We start from the raw sequence: 17,993 nt of genomic DNA, 5'->3' as shown, positions 1-17,993 counted from the left end.
TATCTGGGAAATAAATATCGGCTAACTTTGTGATAGCAGTTGTGGTAATACAGAGAATGCAAGCATTATCCAAAATAATTAGACATAAAGTATCTGTAGGTAACTTTTTAAGTCCACCGTCAAATCCCACGCTCAACCTTGGTGTAACATCCCACATCGTCTAGGGGAGTGGATCTTGTAAGCTTTATATGTAAATTCTCATCTTTACCTAGCCCGATGCCTTTTGGGAGCTCACTGGCTTCGGGTTCCATTGGAACTCCGAAGTATTGGCTGGAAGTGTGCCGACGAGGACGTTAGGCCCCTAAGGGAGGTTGATTGTAACATCCCACATATTCCAGGGGAGTGGATCTTGTAAGTCTTATATGTAAATTCCCATTTGGGAGCTTACTGGCTTCGGGTTCCATTGAAACTCCGAAGTTAAGCGTGAAAGTGGATTTTGTAAGCCTTATATAAATTCCCATTTGGGTGTTCACTGGCTTCAATCACATGATAGGTAACCCACTGGAAAGTTCTCGTGTGAGCTCCTAGAAATAAAAATGTGAGGGCGTGATCGAGGTCCAAAACGAATAATATCGTGATACGGTAAAGTCGAGCCCTAAATGTGGTGGGAGCCCGGACAGGATGTGACACCTGACCGGCTGCGGAAACTACCAAGCTGGAGTACTACGGTGAAAGCCACTTTTTCGTCAAACGGCACGTCGTTCAATTAGTTATCGCGCTCGAAGGAACATGGCCGTTGGCAGTTAGCGCCGCGGGTTAAACCTTAAACCCCCCTCTCTCTCCTCTCTCTCTCTCAATTCTTCCCTGCAAAACTCTCACTTTGAAAGCCCCCTACTGTCAGCTGCTGCGACGTCGTTTAACTGATATGCATCCAGAACCCAGCAAAAAGGACTCCTATCTGCTAAAAGTTTGAAGCTTTCGGCTTCAATTTGAGGAACCCAGCAAGAAATGGCGCTGAATTTGCCCACTTCCTGTCCGATTTTCGCGCCACTATTGAACCCGAGCCCCACCCACAACGCGGCTCAGAACCGCCTGCCAACGGAGGTCCGATTAGCGCGGTGGAACAACGCCAACGCTGAGAAATTCAACCAGCGCCGGAGGGCCCAGCAAGAAATCGAGGACGATATTCGCCGGGAGCGTCGATTCGAGTCCGCCACCAGAATTGCCACTCTTTCCGACTCTGCCACTGACACCACCACCGCCGCTGCCAACGCCACGACGAGTAGCGAAACATTTAAATCCATCGGCACGCCGTCGTATCCCTCGAGCCCTTCAATCCCAGGCAAGAAATCCAAGTACTCCAAAAACCCTAACCCTAACGATTCGCACCCGGCATTTCGCCGAATCATAAGACCCACGAAGGTCTCGAAAATTTTGAGGGAGAAAAAGCCGGCAGTCGACAGAAAAGCCGACATTTCCATCCGCGACGATGGGCTTTCTTACGTCATCGACGGAGCCCCTTTTGAATTCAAGTACAGCTACACCGAGACTCCTAAAATCAAGCCCATTAAGCTCCGGGAACCGCCGTTCTTACCATTTGGGCCCACCACGATGGACCGGCCATGGACGGGTCGGGCCCCGTTGCCAGCAAGCAAGAAGAAACTGAAGGAATTCGACTCTTTCCAGCTGCCTCCGCCGCACAAGAAGGGGGTTAAGCCGGTGCAATCTCCGGGTCCGTATTTGGCAGGGTCGGGTCCTAAGTATGTGAAGTCCAGGGAGGAGATTTTGGGGGAGCCGCTGACAGTAGAGGAAGTTAAGGAATTAGTTAAAGGGTGCATCAAAACCAAGAGGCAGTTGAATATGGGTATATCTATAGATAATCTTCTTCCTTTGTTTTTTATAGCCTTCATTTCGGATTTTGATTCATTCGATTGCTACTTAACGAGAATTGTGAAATTGGAGAGCGTTTCGATTTGGGTTTTCGTTGATGAAAGTTTTCGACTTTAAAGCTTCAAAATGCAGGAAAATATTAAGAAAGGTTATGAGTTTCTGGTTACTGAATCAGTTCATTTGGAATTTGTAGGTAGAGATGGTTTGACCCACAACATGTTGGATAACATACATGCTCACTGGAAGCGCCGGAGAGTGTGCAAGATTAAATGCAAAGGTGTTTGTACAGTCGATATGGAGAATGTGTGCGAGCAATTAGAGGTTGGTTTCTCCTTGCTGATTGCGGAATGGATAGGTTTGCTGATGTGTTTTTCTCCCAGTTTAGTTGAATATGCTCGTCCTTGTGTTTTACTTCCAGTTTTTCTTTTAAGTTAATTATTCTTGGATCATATATTATTTGACAGGAAAGAACTGGAGGGAAGATCATTTACAGGAAAGGTGGAGTGATATACCTTTTCCGAGGCAGAAACTATAACTATAAAACTCGGCCTAAGTTTCCTCTCATGCTTTGGAGACCTATTACTCCTGTGTATCCTAGACTGGTTCAGCGGGCTCCCGAGGGTCTAACAGTAGAAGAAGCATCTGAGATGCGTAAGAAGGGGCGGAATCTGATACCAATATGCAAGCTAGGTACTATGCTCATGCCTTGGATTTAATCTGTAGAATGGCAATACAAATGTTTCAGGTTTGGCCCCAAATAAACTGATAATGTGTTGTTTGATTTTAACAGGGAAAAATGGTGTATACTCTGAATTGGTAAAAAATGTCAGAGAGGCCTTTGAAGAGTGTGAGCTAGTGCGAATAAATTGTCAGGGGATGAACGGAAGTGACTACCGAAAAATAGGTGCTAAACTAAAGGTATGCAAAATTTATAGTTTCTTTGTTTAACAAAACATTTCTCAAGTCAATGATTATTTTCATAAGAAAGCATGTTAAGCAATATTTTTTACCATGTGAATGCAGGATCTTGTCCCTTGTGTGTTAATGTCATTTGAACTTGAGCACATTCTTTTGTGGAGGGGACGGGAATGGAAGTCTTCTCTTCTAAATCCAGAGAATGATCTCAAGGAAGTCAACGGATCTGATGTTGATGATTCAACTTCAATTGCATCAACATCATGTACTTCTGAAGTTGTGGGTGCAGAAGGAAGTGAGGATCTCTCGCCCTCACTATATGTTGAGCCACGTGTCACAGTTGATAGGGTTGATAGGGCTTCTACTGTTGGAGGAACCTCTGAAACCAAACCCATTTCAGATGTTGAAGGCTATATAAACAATAAATCAGAAGCTAAAATGAATTCCGATAACAGCTCAACCATACCAGACAATATCCACTATGCTGATGATAAGTCAAAAACTACGCCCCATACATCTGAAATTGAGCCCATGTTGGCTAACGCAGGCTGTGCTGATGAAGCATCACCAACTGCAGTCATGGGGTCTGGGACTATGGCAGTGCCTGTTGAAAGTGCTGAAACAAAGTTGGATTCCATCACGGCAGGTCCTGGAAGTGACGAGAATCCTCAAGATGCTTCGGCAGGCTCACAAATTCTTAGTGTGCCAGCAAAAGTGAGTGCACCTTGTACAGAAAATGTGCTGTTACTCTTGAATGAAGCTATTGGTAGAGGGAGTGCACTTATTTTAGACGAGTCATCCCTGGATGCCGATATTATTTATCAACGGTCAGTTGCCTTAGCGCAGTCTGCTCCCCCTGGCCCGGTGTTTAAGCATCAACGACCCAAGAAAGTAGCAGTTTTAAAGAGAGTAAAGGTTGTGAAACAAGATGGCGGGGATTCAGAAGTGAAAGAGATAACAGTTTCTGTGAAGAGAGGAAGTGAGAAGATTCAGAAGAAGGGTAGTAAAGTTCAAAGGACAAGAGATTTTGGTGAAAATCTACTAGATAATGTTGTACCACAGGGAAGTTTGAGAGTTGATGAACTTGCTAAGCTATTAGCATGAGTTCCTGAGATGTATTTATGAATGTTAACACAGCTTTTGGTGATAAAATATGACACATTATCCCACATGACTTCCTCTCCATCTTAGTTCACTTCCCATTTCAGATCTCAATTTCTGTTATTTTATTCTTGAAAACACAAAACCCCACATGTATTGGACTGCAGAGGTGAGAACCGGGAAGTTGGGGACAATATTGATGTTGATTAGTAACAGGCCATTTGACTAACTCATAAACTTTATCATGGTATCAGAGCGGGCTGATCCTATGGTACCACGAATCGCCCGAATTAAAGGTTATGCATACTTCACCCATCCCATATGACATGTCCATAGTTTGACACTTTGATTTGATATCAAGAGTGGAGATTTATGAATGTGCTTTTAATGTTTCAATCAAACTCTTAATATCAAATCAACACATGGTGTCCAGAAGAACAAGACTCTTCCACATTTTAGTTGTGACTTAGGGACTTATCCAACACCTAAATAACATCACAACAACAACAAAGCCTTTTCCCACTAAGTGGGGTCGGCTATATGAATCCTAGAATGCCATTGCGCTCGGTTTTGTGTCATGTCCTCCGTTAGATTTGGAAAATTGTTGAAACCAATCCCTAATTATTGAAATTTGGAAAATTGTTGAAACCAATCCCTAATTATCTATAGAACTGGGTTTCAGAAAACAGACTATGGAAAAGAAATCTGAACAATGTTTTTTGTACTAGGCTGCTAGCTAGAGAGAGATTGATTCTAAACTTGTGCTCCAGACTTCCCATCTGGTTGGCTTGGCTTCCCATTGGGTCCAATTTGCTCCCCATCTCCTACTATTCTTTTCCAAAACCAATGTTTCTGAAACAGAAGATATATTTCTTCTATGGGGACTTGCTTTGTCTCTGGCAAGAGGAAGAAGATGAAGGTATTCATGATGATTATCAAACCCGCAAACAGCAGAAAAATACCATATTGAAGATGGCAAAGCCCCGCGAGGAAGCCCTGCGCTATCAAAGCCGTGAAGAGGAGATTGACACAGAAAACGACACTCAGTCCAGCTGATCTCATCTCTAAAGGAAACAGCTCACTTGGAACTAACCACGCCAAAGGACGCCATGACCTTCCATAAGCCAAAACAAATATGCATATGACGATAACAAGGAAGATTCCTATCCCTTTTGGGAGGACTTCTCCTTGTCCAAACTTCAGGGCTAGGGTTATGGTCACAGCAACCTGCATAAATTCAGACATTCTAGTGAGTAATTTATTTGAAGTCCAGAGAAGAACTTCCGCACCATTGGGATGTCAATGTGGCGGCATCCCAAGCTAATCAAACACTGGCGTGTATTATAACTTTCCCATGCAACAGTACTTGATTGACTTGGAATACTGCCACAGTGGCATCCCAGTTATAGGCATTCAGGTAATTAAAGTAAGAGGATTTACCAAGCAGCATATCATTTCAGTTCCAGCTGCTAAGAAGGAAGCTCTTCTACCAAACATATCAACATATCCAATTGAAATGAATGTAGCAACAAGAAATGCTCCACTTGTGAAGATAGATGAGTACAGAGCTGCCCCCGATCCAAATCCCAAGCTCTGAAATATGACAGGTGCATAGACGAGGATTGAGCTCATGCCAGTGAGCTGTTGGAATGCAGGGATTCCCAAGGCCCCTATCACCAATTGGGGGCGATTTTTTCGCGCGAGTAGATTCCTAAACGGGTTCTTTATGGATCGAGCTACATTGCTAGCATCAACCAGGTTGGCAAACTCCGCATCAACTTTTTTGGTACCTCTCACTTTCTCAAGTATAGTTCTTGCCTCTTCTAACCTGCCTTGCTCTACAAGGCTATTTGGGGTCTCAGGAAGAAAAAGACCCCCAACAAACATAAGAACTGCTGGGACTGTAGCTAATCCAAGAGACAATCGCCAACCCCACGGATGGATTTTATCGGTTCCATAATTTATCCAGTTAGCGATCAGGATGCCTAAGAAAGCTGTCAGCTGGAAAAGTTGGTTAACTGCTGCTCGAATTTTCGCAGGAGCCATTTCCCGGAGATACAAGGGAACTGCCTGGATTACAGAACAAGAAAGTTGTTAGTAAATCAGAAATTAGAACGTTGTTATTTTTCTTTGGTTGACGGATAGCATAACATTAGGCTTACCTGATTTCCAAATCCAAAGCCAACACCAAGAAATATTCGTCCGATGATCAACATTGCAATGTTTTTTGCAGCAGCATTCAGGACTGCTCCTAAAAACAAGCTGACTGCTCCAACAAGAATGCTTGCCTTTCTTCCTTTGTTTCGGGTAACATAAGAAGCTCCGAATGTAGAAATGAGGCCCGCAAAGTACAAACAGGATGTGAAGAGTGTCAAAATTTGGTTATTATATTTACAGTAGTCTGTCTCATTGAGGTGCAGTTGCTTCCTTCTGTATATGTTGGGGAAGAATTCCTTCAAGAAATCATCCATGGAAGTCACTCCACCTGAAATTTACCAGAGAGTAACTTGTTATGGTAACTCTTAATTTGTAAAGACTTCTGTCTATTTTTATCAAAAGGGAATCATGGAAAGGATAAGCTCCAATGTTAGGTGAGGAGCACATCACTGATGGTTTGTTGCAACTAAGGTATATCATTGAAAGATTTTTGCAGCAATTTGGAAATTTAGTAAACGAAAATGATTGCATTGTTTTGTTGCAACAATCTATTTTTTCCAGCCTTTGAATTGAATAACTAAGATGAAGCATAGAAAAGCAATAGGCCCAGACGATATACCAATCGAAGTGTGGAAAGTTTTGGGAGAGACAGGTATAACATGGCTCACTGACCTTTTCAATCGGATTTTGAAAACGAAGAAGATGCCAAATGAGTGGCGAACGAGCACTTTGGTGCCTATCTACAAGAATAAGGGCGACGTACAAAATTGCATGAACTATAGGGGTATTAAGCTAATGAGTCATACAATGAAGCTCTGGGAGAGAGTCATTGAGCATAGATTGAGGCAAGAGACACGGGTTTCGGACAACCAATTCGGGTTCATGCCAGGGCGCTCAACCATGGAGGCAATCTATCTCTTACGAAGATTGATGGAAAGATATAGAGATGGGAAAAAGGATTTACACATGGTCTTTATAGATTTGGAAAAAGCGTATGATAGGGTCCCAAGAGACATTCTTTGGAGGATTTTAGAGAAGAAAGGAGTACGAGTAGCATATATCCAAGCTATAAAGGATATGTATGAAGGAGCAAAGACTGCCGTAAGAACTCATGAAGGACAAACCGAAAGCTTTCCCATAACTGTAGGATTACATCAAGGCTCATCCTTAAGTCCTTACCTTTTTGCGTTGGTAATGGATGAGTTAACAGGACATATTCAAGATGATATTCCTTGGTGTATGCTTTTCGCAGACGATATAGTGTTGACAGATGAAACTCAGGAAGGGGTAAATGCAAAGCTTAACCTTTGGAGAGAAGTGTTGGAATCTAAAGGTCTTCGCCTAAGCCGATCAAAGACAGAATATATGGAGTGCAAGTTCAGTGCAAATGGAGGCCAAAACGAGTTAGGGGTGAGGATCGGAGATCAAGAAATACCAAAGAGCGACCGTTTTCGTTACCTAGGATCTATCTTGCAAAAGAACGGAGAATTAGATGGAGATCTCAACCATAGAATACAAGCTGGATGGATGAAGTGGAAGAGTGCATCCGGCGTGTTGTGTGACCGCCGTATGCCACTGAAGCTCAAGGGAAAATTTTATAGGACGGCAATAAGGCCGGCGATGCTGTATGGCACAGAATGTTGGGCGGTGAAACATCAACACGTACACAAAATGGGTGTAGCGGAGATGAGGATGCTTCGTTGGATGTGTGGGCACACGAGAAAGGATAAGATTAGGAATGAGGATATCCGGGGTAAAGTAGGAGTAGCCGAAATTGAAGGAAAGATGAGAGAAAATCGGTTACGGTGGTTTGGACATGTGCAAAGAAGGCCTACTGACGCTCCGATTAAAAGATGCGACTATGGGACAGAGGTTCAGGGCCGAAGGGGTAGAGGAAGACCTAGGAAAACTTTGGAAGAGACTCTAAGAAAAGACTTAGAGTACTTGGATCTAACGAAGGACATGACACAGGATCGAGCACAATGGCGTTCTAAGATTCATATAGCCGATCCCACTCAGTGACTTGGATTTTCCAAGTCTCCAACCAAGAAGTTTTCCTCACTCGGGAAATTAAGGGAACACTACCCCAACCTACATGCTCCACTCAGAAAGCTTCAACATACAAGCTTCAACAAAAGAAAATTCAAAGAACTTAGCGAAGAAGGCTTTGGTGTATTTAACACAATACGTTGAAATGAAGGAAAGCTTATTTATTGATATCCCCGATAAGCTACAAATATGTACATATACATGAGTCAAAATAAACACACAAGAGGGAGCCTTCACAAAGGTTGCTTAGGAGAAGTCTCAGCAGTCGGTAGAGCCCCAGAAAGAGAAGGCACCGGAGGGGGATCATTTGGAGCCTCAGTACTGGACAGAACCCTAGAAGGAGGAGGCATCAGAGGTTGATCATTTGGAGCTTCATTACGCGGTACAGCCCCAGAAGACGAAGGCAATAAATGCCTTTGGAACAAACCCACAAATCTCTGATGATCAAGTAAAACCTGACCATCAGTTTCCTTCATCTGGTCAAGCTTCCTCTTCATGTTTGTAGCATAGTCATGTGCGAGCCGGTGCAACTGTTTATTCTCATGCTTGAGCCCTCTAATCTCCTGTTTGAGACTCATCACTTCAGCCGCCAATGATTCAACTTGGCGGGTTCGAGCAAATAGGCGTTGGGCCATATTAGACACAGAACCTGCACACTGAACACTGAGAGCCAGCGAATCCTTAACAGCTAACTCATCAGACCGTTTGGAAAGTAGTCTGTTATCTTTGGGAGTGAGAAGGTTCCTGGCCACCACCGTAGCGGTCATATCATTCTTCATCACGGAATCCCCAACGGTAAGAGGACCAGTTGGGGAGACGAAGGATGGGCGCCATATGTTGTCTGGAGAAGGCGGGGCTGCCTCTTCAACAAGGTTCAAGTCAAAACGACGGTCGGAGGGGCCAGACATTTTCAAAGGTGTTGAAGAGAGAAGAGGTCGGACAAATCAAGATCTTAGAAGTGCAAGAATGAAGCTTCTACTGGTGGAGATTCAAGTGTGCTTTGGAACTTAATGCCAGCCCCTATAAAAATCTGCACTCGACGGAGCTTCAGAAATCAAAGAGGCGCCTGCTCAGAAATCGAAGAGGCGTTTGCTTTCTCAAAAGTTGGGCTGCTTAGAGATCACGAGGGTTGATCTCAGAAATCGAAGAGGCGTTTGCTTTCTCAAAAGTTGGGCTGCTCAAAGACCACGAAGGCCGATCTCAGAAATCGAAGAGGCGCTCGCTTTCTCAAAAGCTGGGCTCCCTTGAGACCACGAGGGCCGATCTCAGAAATCGAAGAGGCACCTACTTTTCCAGCCTTGTCAGCACCTGTCACACGCACACTCAGCTTTGCGGAAATTATGGGCATTCTGTCAAAGACTTCTGGGGAAGTAGAAAACACATGAATCTTACTGTTCAATCACCCACTTCCCACACGCAACAATAGCTCATGGGTACCACAGATAACTTTGCCAAAGTTCTCTGCCAAAGTTGAGCACGTGAAGCTTGCAGCTCCCACTACATCGCTCTGACCAAGAAGGGTAAAAGAATAGCAAAGAAACAGCACTAACAAAGTTTAGACCCATAAATTTTGAAGGTCTAGCTACCATATTATTACCCACAAGGGTAAAGGAACAGTACCACTGCTGGATAATTAGAAAGTCCATGTATGTCAACCTCTGTGCTTCGTGGCAAGGTAGACTAGCAAACATGCCCAACCTTTACTCACATTCGAGAAAACACTCCCAATAAGATTGCTTGCTCCAAAATCGAAGAGGCACCGTCCTCCGAATCTAAAGAGCCAGACTCCCAACATGACTACTTTCTTAAAAATCGAAGAGAGGGTAAAGGAACAGTACCATTGCTGGATAATTGGAAAGTCCCTGTGTGTCAACCTCTGTGCTTCGTGGCAAGGTAGACTAGCAAACATGCCCAACCTTTACTCACATTCGAGAAAACACTCCCAACAAGATTGCTTGCTCCAAAATCGAAGAGGCACCGCCCTCCGAATCTCGAGAGCCACTCTCCCAACATGATTACTTTCTCAAAAATCGAAGAGACACTGCTCCCCGAATCTCGAGAGCCAGACCCCCAGCATGATTGCTTTCTCAAAAATCGGTGAGGCACCGTTCTCCGAATCAATCGAAGAGGCGCTCACTTTCTCAAAAGCTGGGCTGCTCAGAGACCACGAGGGCCGATCTCAGAAATCGAAGAGGCACCTACTTTTCTAGCCTTGTCAGCACCTGTCACACGCACACTCAGCTTTGCAGAAATTATGGGCATTCTGTCGAAGACTTCTGGTGAAGTAGAAAGCACATGAATCTTACTGTTCAATCACCCACTTCCCACACGCAACAATAACTCATGGGTACCACAGATCACTTTGCCAAAGTTCTCTGCCAAAGTTGAGCACGTGAAGCTTGCAGCTCCCACTACATCGCTCTGACCAAGAAAGGTAAAAGAATAGCAAAGAAACAGCACTAACAAAGTTTAGACACATAAATTTTGAAGGTCTAGCTACCATATTATTACCCACAAGGGTAAAGGAACAGTACCACTGCTGGATAATTGGAAAGTCCCTGTGTGTCAACCTCTGTGCTTCGTGGCAAGGTAGACTAGCAAACATGCCCAACCTTTACTCGCATTCGAGAAAACAGTCCCAACAAGATTGCTTGCTCCAAAATCGAAGAGGCACCGTCCTTCGAATCTCGAGAGCCAGACTCCCAACATGACTACTTTCTCAAAATCGAAGAGAGGGTAAAGGAACAGTACCATTGCTGGATAATTGGAAAGTCCCTGTGTGTCAACCTTTGTGCTTCGTGGCAAGGTAGAATCGTTCTCCGAATCTCGAGAGCCAGATACCACAGACCACTTTTTCAAAGTGCTCTGACAGAGTTAAAACATGTGAAACTGGCAGCTCCCACTACCGTGCTATGACCAAGCAGGGTAAAGGAATAGCATTACTACTTGTTGTTAGGGAGACTCCTATATATGTCGACCTCCATCCCCAACGGACAGGCAGACCTGCAAAAATGCTCAACCCTTCATCATATCTGAGAGGGCACTCCCAACAAAGCCTTTCGAAATATTCAGCTTTCTTTCCCCCCGATAATACCTCTGCAAACAAGCTATACTAGAGCAAGAATATCTCATATCATCAGGGTTAAAAGCAAGAGTATCCCATATCATGTTTTTTCCCTGTTTTTTCTTTTGGCCTTGTTTTTACCTGCAAGACAAGGAGAAAGAGAGCAATCAGTCAGCACTTGGAATCAAGCTTCCAGCCAGGAACTGACTGCCTGGAACCCCTTACCTGATTACTTACCTGGCATTGCTCTCGAGTACTCATCTGCAACATCTTATGTTTCCAGGGAAGATTCCGCATCTGCTTGAGGAACAGATAGGGCAAGTGCGAAGGATACAAGGAAGCATGTGGAGACAAGCGTAACAGCACACGTGCCGATACATCCATTACTCTGTCAAAAGCAAAAGTATCCCATATCAGCAGGGTGGAACGTACTCTAGATTTGATGGACTTGTTTTGACCCTCAAATTCTTCAGTCGGCCTTATACTCTGGAGGAAACCAGAAAACCCTCCAGCTCAGTTCAAGAATAAGCCTGTGGAAAGTTACTTCTTCAAAAGCAAAAGTATCTCATATCATCTCTTCTCATTTTTCTTCTCTTTATCCTTCATGCTGCTGCAAGATGGGGAGAAGGTGAACAATCAGTCGGAGCTCTGATTGCTTACCTTGTCTGTCACCTCTTTCAGCAGACCCCCTAGCTCGGCGACCTGGGGGACTCCTACTACATGGTTTGTATCGCGCTTGACCAAGCCTGAAACTACAAGTAAGCTTCAAGTGAAATTGATACATTACCTTGTGCATCTCCACCAGTTAAAGATACCACCCCTGGATGGAGGAAGAGTACTTCCAGAGAAGATGCCACATCTACCTATGAGACAGATAAGGCAAGTCAAGACGACACCACACTCCGATACTTAGAAGTTTCGTGATTACGAGATCATTCTCCCACAATATTTCCTAATGTCATTTGTACTAAATCATTCACTCGTACTCACTAAAGGAGAGCTTGAACCTATGTACTTGTGTAAACCCTTCACAATTAATGAGAACTCTTCTATTCCGTGGACGTAGCCAATCTGGGTGAACCACGTACATCTTGTGTTTGCTTTCCTATCTCTATCCATTTATATACTTATCCACACTAATGACCGGAGCAATCTAGCGAAGATCACAAAAAGCGACCGTTTTCGTTACCTAGGATCTATCTTGCAAGAGAACGGAGAATTAGATGGAGATCTCAACCATAGAATACGAGCTGGATGGAAAGAGTGCATCCGGCGTGTTGTGTGACCGTCGTAGGCCACTGAAGCTCAAGGGAAAATTTTATAGGACGGCAATAAGGCCAGCGATGTTGTATGGCAGAGAATGTTGGGTGGTGAAGCATCAACACGTACACAAAATGGGTGTAGCGGAGATGAGGATGCTTCGTGGGATGTGTGGGCACACGAGAAAGGATAAGATTGGGAATGAGGATATCCGAGGTAAAGTAGGAGTAGCCGAAATTGTAGGAAAGATGAGAGAAAATCGGCTCTGGTGATTTGGACATGTGCAAAGAAGGCCGACTGACGCTCCGGTTCGAAGATGTGACTACGGGACAGAGGTTCAGGGCCGAAGGGGTAGAGGAAGACCTAGGAAAACTTTGGAAGAGACTCTAAGAAAAGACTTAGAGTACTTGGATCTAACGGAGGACATGACACAAAACCGAGCGCAATGGCGTTCTAGGATTCATATAGCCGACCCCACTTAGTGAGAAAAGGCTTTGTTGTTGTTGTGTTGTTGTTTGAATTGAATAACTAAACCAAGAATCAAGGGAGGGAAACATGAGAAGCGCAAAGAGAAAACGAAAGCGTGAAAATCACTATCATGTGACACATAATACAAGAGTGAAAAAATGTCTATTTATTACTTTGAAATATACCATAAAAACCTTATATCATCATTTGCTTTTTTTTTTTTTTCTTGAACAAACAAAAAAAAGTCATCATCTTTCTCTTCATATGTCCATAAACACTCAAAATTTCATATTTCAGACACCTCCTCTAATCTCTCAAATTAGTTCTATAAAAACATTAGTACTGAAGCTAAGCATCAGTCAAACAAATCTGGTTCACAGGATATGATGATACTATGAAATACAGATATATGGCAGATCAGAAGATAATGATTTTTACAGTCCCGTCGCTCAATTCTCCTCTAATTTATTCAATCCAATGCTAGAAAAACAACGAGGAGTGCATATGAAAGAAAATGAGAGTGAAAATTACTACCTAATAAAAAAAAAATATAATCTATTTAAAATTTTGAACAGACCACGAAGAAAACTGACCTGAAACACCAAGATCATAGCCAAGGAGGGAGCCTCCAAGAGCTGCAACAATGCAGGCAAAGACGAAATACCCAGTAATTCTGTACTCAAACTGATGAGCCCTTTCAGATACTACTGCACCTCCAAATCCTCCTGCCATTCTCTCCCTCTCTCTCGCTCTCTCTCTCTCTCTCTCTCTCTCTCTAATATGTCAGTTATGGCAGTAGAACTATTGACTTGCTTGGAATGATGGGGAACAAGGACAATATATACATAGAGAGGAGCACAAGTGTCTGTGAGTGTATACGTGTGTGTGTGTGTATATATATATATATTACCGTTTGGTAAGTGTAGGGGTGGTTCGGTATGGGATCCCATACCGAAACCCTAATCCCGATTCTCAAACCAAAATTTTCGGGAATCCCAATTTCAATACCGATCCCAAACCAAATTTTCGGGAATCCCAATTTTCGGGAATCCCGAAATAGTTTCGGGATTTCGGGATAAATCGGGAATCCCGAAATGGTTTTGGCCTTTTGGACTAAATTTGACATATTATGCTTTTGGGCTAAAATTCAACATTTTATATTGAAATTTTGGGCTTTTGGGCATAATGCCAATATGCGGCCCAATCTATTGTTAGACAAAAATATGCAATCTGTGCAATTTGTGCAATTTGTGCAATTTGAAATCTGAATCTGTGCACAATAGTCAATAGTTGTGCACAGATAATGTTATGCAAATGCTTAAGGATCTAATCAGTTAGTCATTAGAAGTTTCAGAGAGAAAGAAAAGAGCAAAAACAAGTTCTCAATGCTTGCTAAATCGAAAAATAAGTTTAAGAGAATCTCCAATATGAAAACATTTTTCAAATATGTAATAGTTAACAATCTGTATATGGACAACAAAAGAAAATTGATATATCATGGTAACATTTTAGACTAACTTTTTAATCCACTTCCCTGCAATCAATATGTTTTTAATCCATATTCCGAGTCCAATACTAATCAACACCATTTACAACCCAGGGCCCTCATTCATCCCCTCACCCAAAACGAATATAAAACAAACAAAGAAAGAAGCGAAATGCCTCGGTCTATTCGAATGCATATGAACCAGATTTCATATATTTAATTTAACACAAACAAGGGAATAACAACAGCAGCTTGTAAGTTGTACCACACTCCATTGACTTCTCATATTCCCTCTGCAACCTCTTCGTCGATTCAAAATCCCTAATTCCAAAAGCCCTATTTCAGAAACCCTAATTTCAAAAATTCCTAATTCAGAAACCCAAATTCAAATTTTCTAATCGAATTTGGAATCAAACAATTTGTATGAACTTTGGTTGAGTTTATTGCAGGAATTTCTTACCTTTTGCAGTGAGGAGGAGGAGTGCGGAATGAGACCGAAAGCTCGATTTAGGAGCCGAATTCGAATGGTAAGGACAGTGGGTAAAGGTGCGATTAAGGTGAGGAGTGATGACTGAGAGGAATGACGACTGGTGTGGGTAGATTCGGGATTCAGGCGACGGATGTGGGAGGAGAGACAAATCGGCGAGGAGATACTGAGGTGAGGTGAGGTGAGGTTTTAGGTCTGAGGTTGAGAGACCGAGAGAGAGAGAGCGAGAAAGAGTCAGACACGGGTTGGGGGGTTGATAACTTTGATTTACATGCAACGGCTGAGATTAAATCTCAACATAATCCAACGGCTATTAAAATTCTAATTATATATTTAAAAATTAAATAATATATATGTATATTTTTCAGTTCGGTTTGGGAATACCGAAATCCCAAAAACGTGAGACTGATTCCCGTACCGATATTTCGGGAATTTTTCGGTTTAGGAATATTTCAGTTCGGTTTCGGGAAAATTTCGGTTCGGTTTGGTATTTTTGGGATTTTTTTCCAGCCCTAGGTAAGTGGGACAGGATGGGACGGAACAGGACGAGCCGTTCTGTCCCACGTTTAGTGCGCCTAAAAATTGTGGAACGGGTTGTTCCATGGGACGAAATTTGGCTGATTTTTCGTTCCACCTCTTCCTCCTGGAACGATCCGTTCCACATCCATAGAACACAAATTTATAACATTTTATGACAAAATTTCTCCTTATCTTTTTCAATATTTACATCATTTGTTCCGTCATGTTCCGTCCCGTCCCGTCCAGTCCTGTTCCGTCCCGTCTGCGTACCAAACGGTACCTATATATAAGAAACATTAGTATCCGGTCCCTAATTTTTGTTCATTGATTAAGACCTTATTAGTTTTTAGATTTTCATCAAAGTTCTTATCATTAATATATTAATGAATTACATGTAAGTTACATAATTTTTATAATATAAATTAATTTTCAATTCAAACATTTTTGTTGTCATAGAAGACAAATATGTCTTTAGGGTTTAGGGTTCAGTTGACAAAAATGGTTTCATTAATATAGTATTTTTTTAATTAGAGAAGATAAACTTACATGTAAGTGAGGTTTAAAAAAACAACAAAATTTTGTTTTATAAAATTACGTTATTGTCTTTAACTTTTTTTTTTTTTTTTTTTTTTTTTGTGATTGAAGATAAAGATGTATTTTTACCCTCTTTTAGTTAACAAAGAAAGTTTAGTTTTAGATTATCACCATATTTTTTTATATATAGAATCTTGAATTTAAGCATTCAAGAATTCAACTCTCGTGGCTGGCTCTTTCCTCCACACCAAAAACCCAACTAGGTCATGGACTAATCATGCCTTTTTTGTCAAGTTGAGCCACACTTAGGCTTAAATTTGGGTCACACTTCCCCGATGACTAAATTAACTGATCATAATATTAATTCAACCGTATTTTATAAATAAAATTGTAAAATCTGATGGGAAAGTTGATAAAAATAGTAAACTGGAAGATAATATCGTATATGGAAGGAAGATTACCAAAACTGAATGTTTCTGTGCGGAGCCGCATGACAGGGGATGGGGAGGAGTGCATTTCGGATATTATCCAGTATTTGGATGAAACTTGAAAGCAGAATAACAGCTACGTTATTCATCTTAACTGTCAACCTACAACTACAAGTCCACAACCATTCGGATAAGGGATAAGGATTAAGGAAGAAGATGAAACAATATGGCACAAGCCATTTATCCAATCTGGTAAACAATGCAATTCTACAAAGAAATATTACTAGTAGGACTATTATTTTCTCCATAAGAAATCACACTAAATTTTGGTTGATATAATCTTCCACGAGTCATCTGTCTCTTCTCTTTGCACCTGCTTGATGAGGATGAACAAATAACATTATCATTTAAAAAAAAAATACACTATCAAAATTAAAATTGAAAAGTAAAATCGATATATTCTTAATATAGAGATGTTATCAATTTATAGATTGTAATATGAATAAATAATGAATTTATGTTTTGGGTAACTAATAAGCAAATTGTATGTAATTATAACACTAGTAGATTGGTTATATCGCATCCTATGACTTCCTAATTAGGCACACTCCATATGAAGATTAAGAAAGGGATTCGAATCCCTATACAAATCTAAAACAGTAGCATAACTTTTGTTAGACGACACCTCCTCATTAGTCATTGGTCGCCAAACATATTCTGATTCCAACCCAACAATTACTTCTTTGTCAAGAAACAGCGTAAATGCCCTAATTCCTCTTTAACTCACTCTCTTTTTTTTTTTTTTCCTTCCCTAGTCCAAGCATTAACAACTTGTGAAGAGTCTTCACAAAACCAGCCAAGAAAATTTTCCTTTCGCCCTCATGAATCCCAAGAGAAATACAAGATTGGGAGAGAGCTCTAGGCAAGACATGGATGATCGAGACCATGAAGAAGACCCTGATTGTAAAGACAAATCGATGACGATGAAGGAAGGTGCTTTAATTCTTATACATATGAAGCATAAGGTTTTGGATTCCGATAGTGCGAGGGAATTGGAAAATATGAAATGCAAATTTCTTGGTTCAAATTATTGGAAGAAGAAATACTCACATGAAGGAACGACGAGGAAACGTATAATTCAAGAAACTGAAGCCCCAAAAACCCTAGAAGCCGTTTATAATGTTGCTGCTGCACAAGGACAACAACCCTTGACTGGAGAGTTACAAAAACTAAAAGACGAGGAAGTTGAAGCAGAAGGTTTGTTCTATGGGAACTATGCCCCTCCTGATGTGCCACATGTTCCTAGAATACAGCACTTAATTCAAGTGTGCAGCAAGCCCTTTGAGAAACAACTCACAAGTAGTGATGTGAGGGATGGCCAGTGCAGGTTCGCCATCAACAAAGAAGACGTCGAAAACCATATCTTCCTGTTGTTGAAGAAAGGTGAAGACATTAGGAAGGGCATCCATGTCACAACTTATGATGTGGACGGTAACGATTACCCGATGGTATACAAACTTTGGGCGGGTAAAATTCATGTCCTCACTGGAGGCTGGAAAAACTTCGTTCATGATCATGGACTCGTTGAGAAGCAAGATTTTGTGACGTTGTGGGTTTTCCGGAATGCTGATAATGGAAGCCTTTGCTTTGTGATTAGTTCAAGAAGGCTGCCGGTGTATGAAACCATCAAGAAAA

General features: G+C 41.9%; 2 protein-coding genes across 2 annotated transcripts; one reads left to right on the top strand and one right to left on the bottom strand.

Annotated features, from left to right (window-relative positions):
• The first annotated feature begins 752 nt into the window (after positions 1-752).
• On the top strand, positions 753-3,916 carry LOC103449600 (CRS2-associated factor 1, chloroplastic-like). The gene is made up of 5 exons (XM_008388933.4): positions 753-1,804; positions 2,024-2,151; positions 2,295-2,520; positions 2,621-2,748; positions 2,854-3,916. Exons 1-5 carry the CDS (start codon positions 949-951, stop codon positions 3,847-3,849), a joined length of 2,334 nt encoding a protein of 777 aa, XP_008387155.2. The 5' UTR covers positions 753-948; the 3' UTR covers positions 3,850-3,916.
• Positions 3,917-4,228: 312 nt separating this feature from the next.
• On the bottom strand, positions 4,229-13,701 carry LOC103449591 (sugar transport protein 14-like). Its single transcript, XM_008388921.4, has 4 exons — positions 13,438-13,701; positions 6,009-6,331; positions 5,287-5,916; positions 4,229-5,073 (listed from the first exon to the last, which is right to left on the bottom strand). The coding sequence occupies exons 1-4, from the start codon at positions 13,574-13,576 to the stop codon at positions 4,600-4,602; spliced, it is 1,566 nt and encodes a 521-aa protein (XP_008387143.2). The 5' UTR covers positions 13,577-13,701; the 3' UTR covers positions 4,229-4,599.
• Positions 13,702-17,993: the final 4,292 nt, after the last annotated feature.

The sequence above is a fragment of the Malus domestica genome, chromosome 02, assembly GCF_042453785.1.
Source record: "Malus domestica chromosome 02, GDT2T_hap1".
NCBI lineage: Eukaryota > Viridiplantae > Streptophyta > Magnoliopsida > Rosales > Rosaceae > Malus > Malus domestica.
This window is presented reverse-complemented; position numbering and strand designations above follow the sequence as displayed.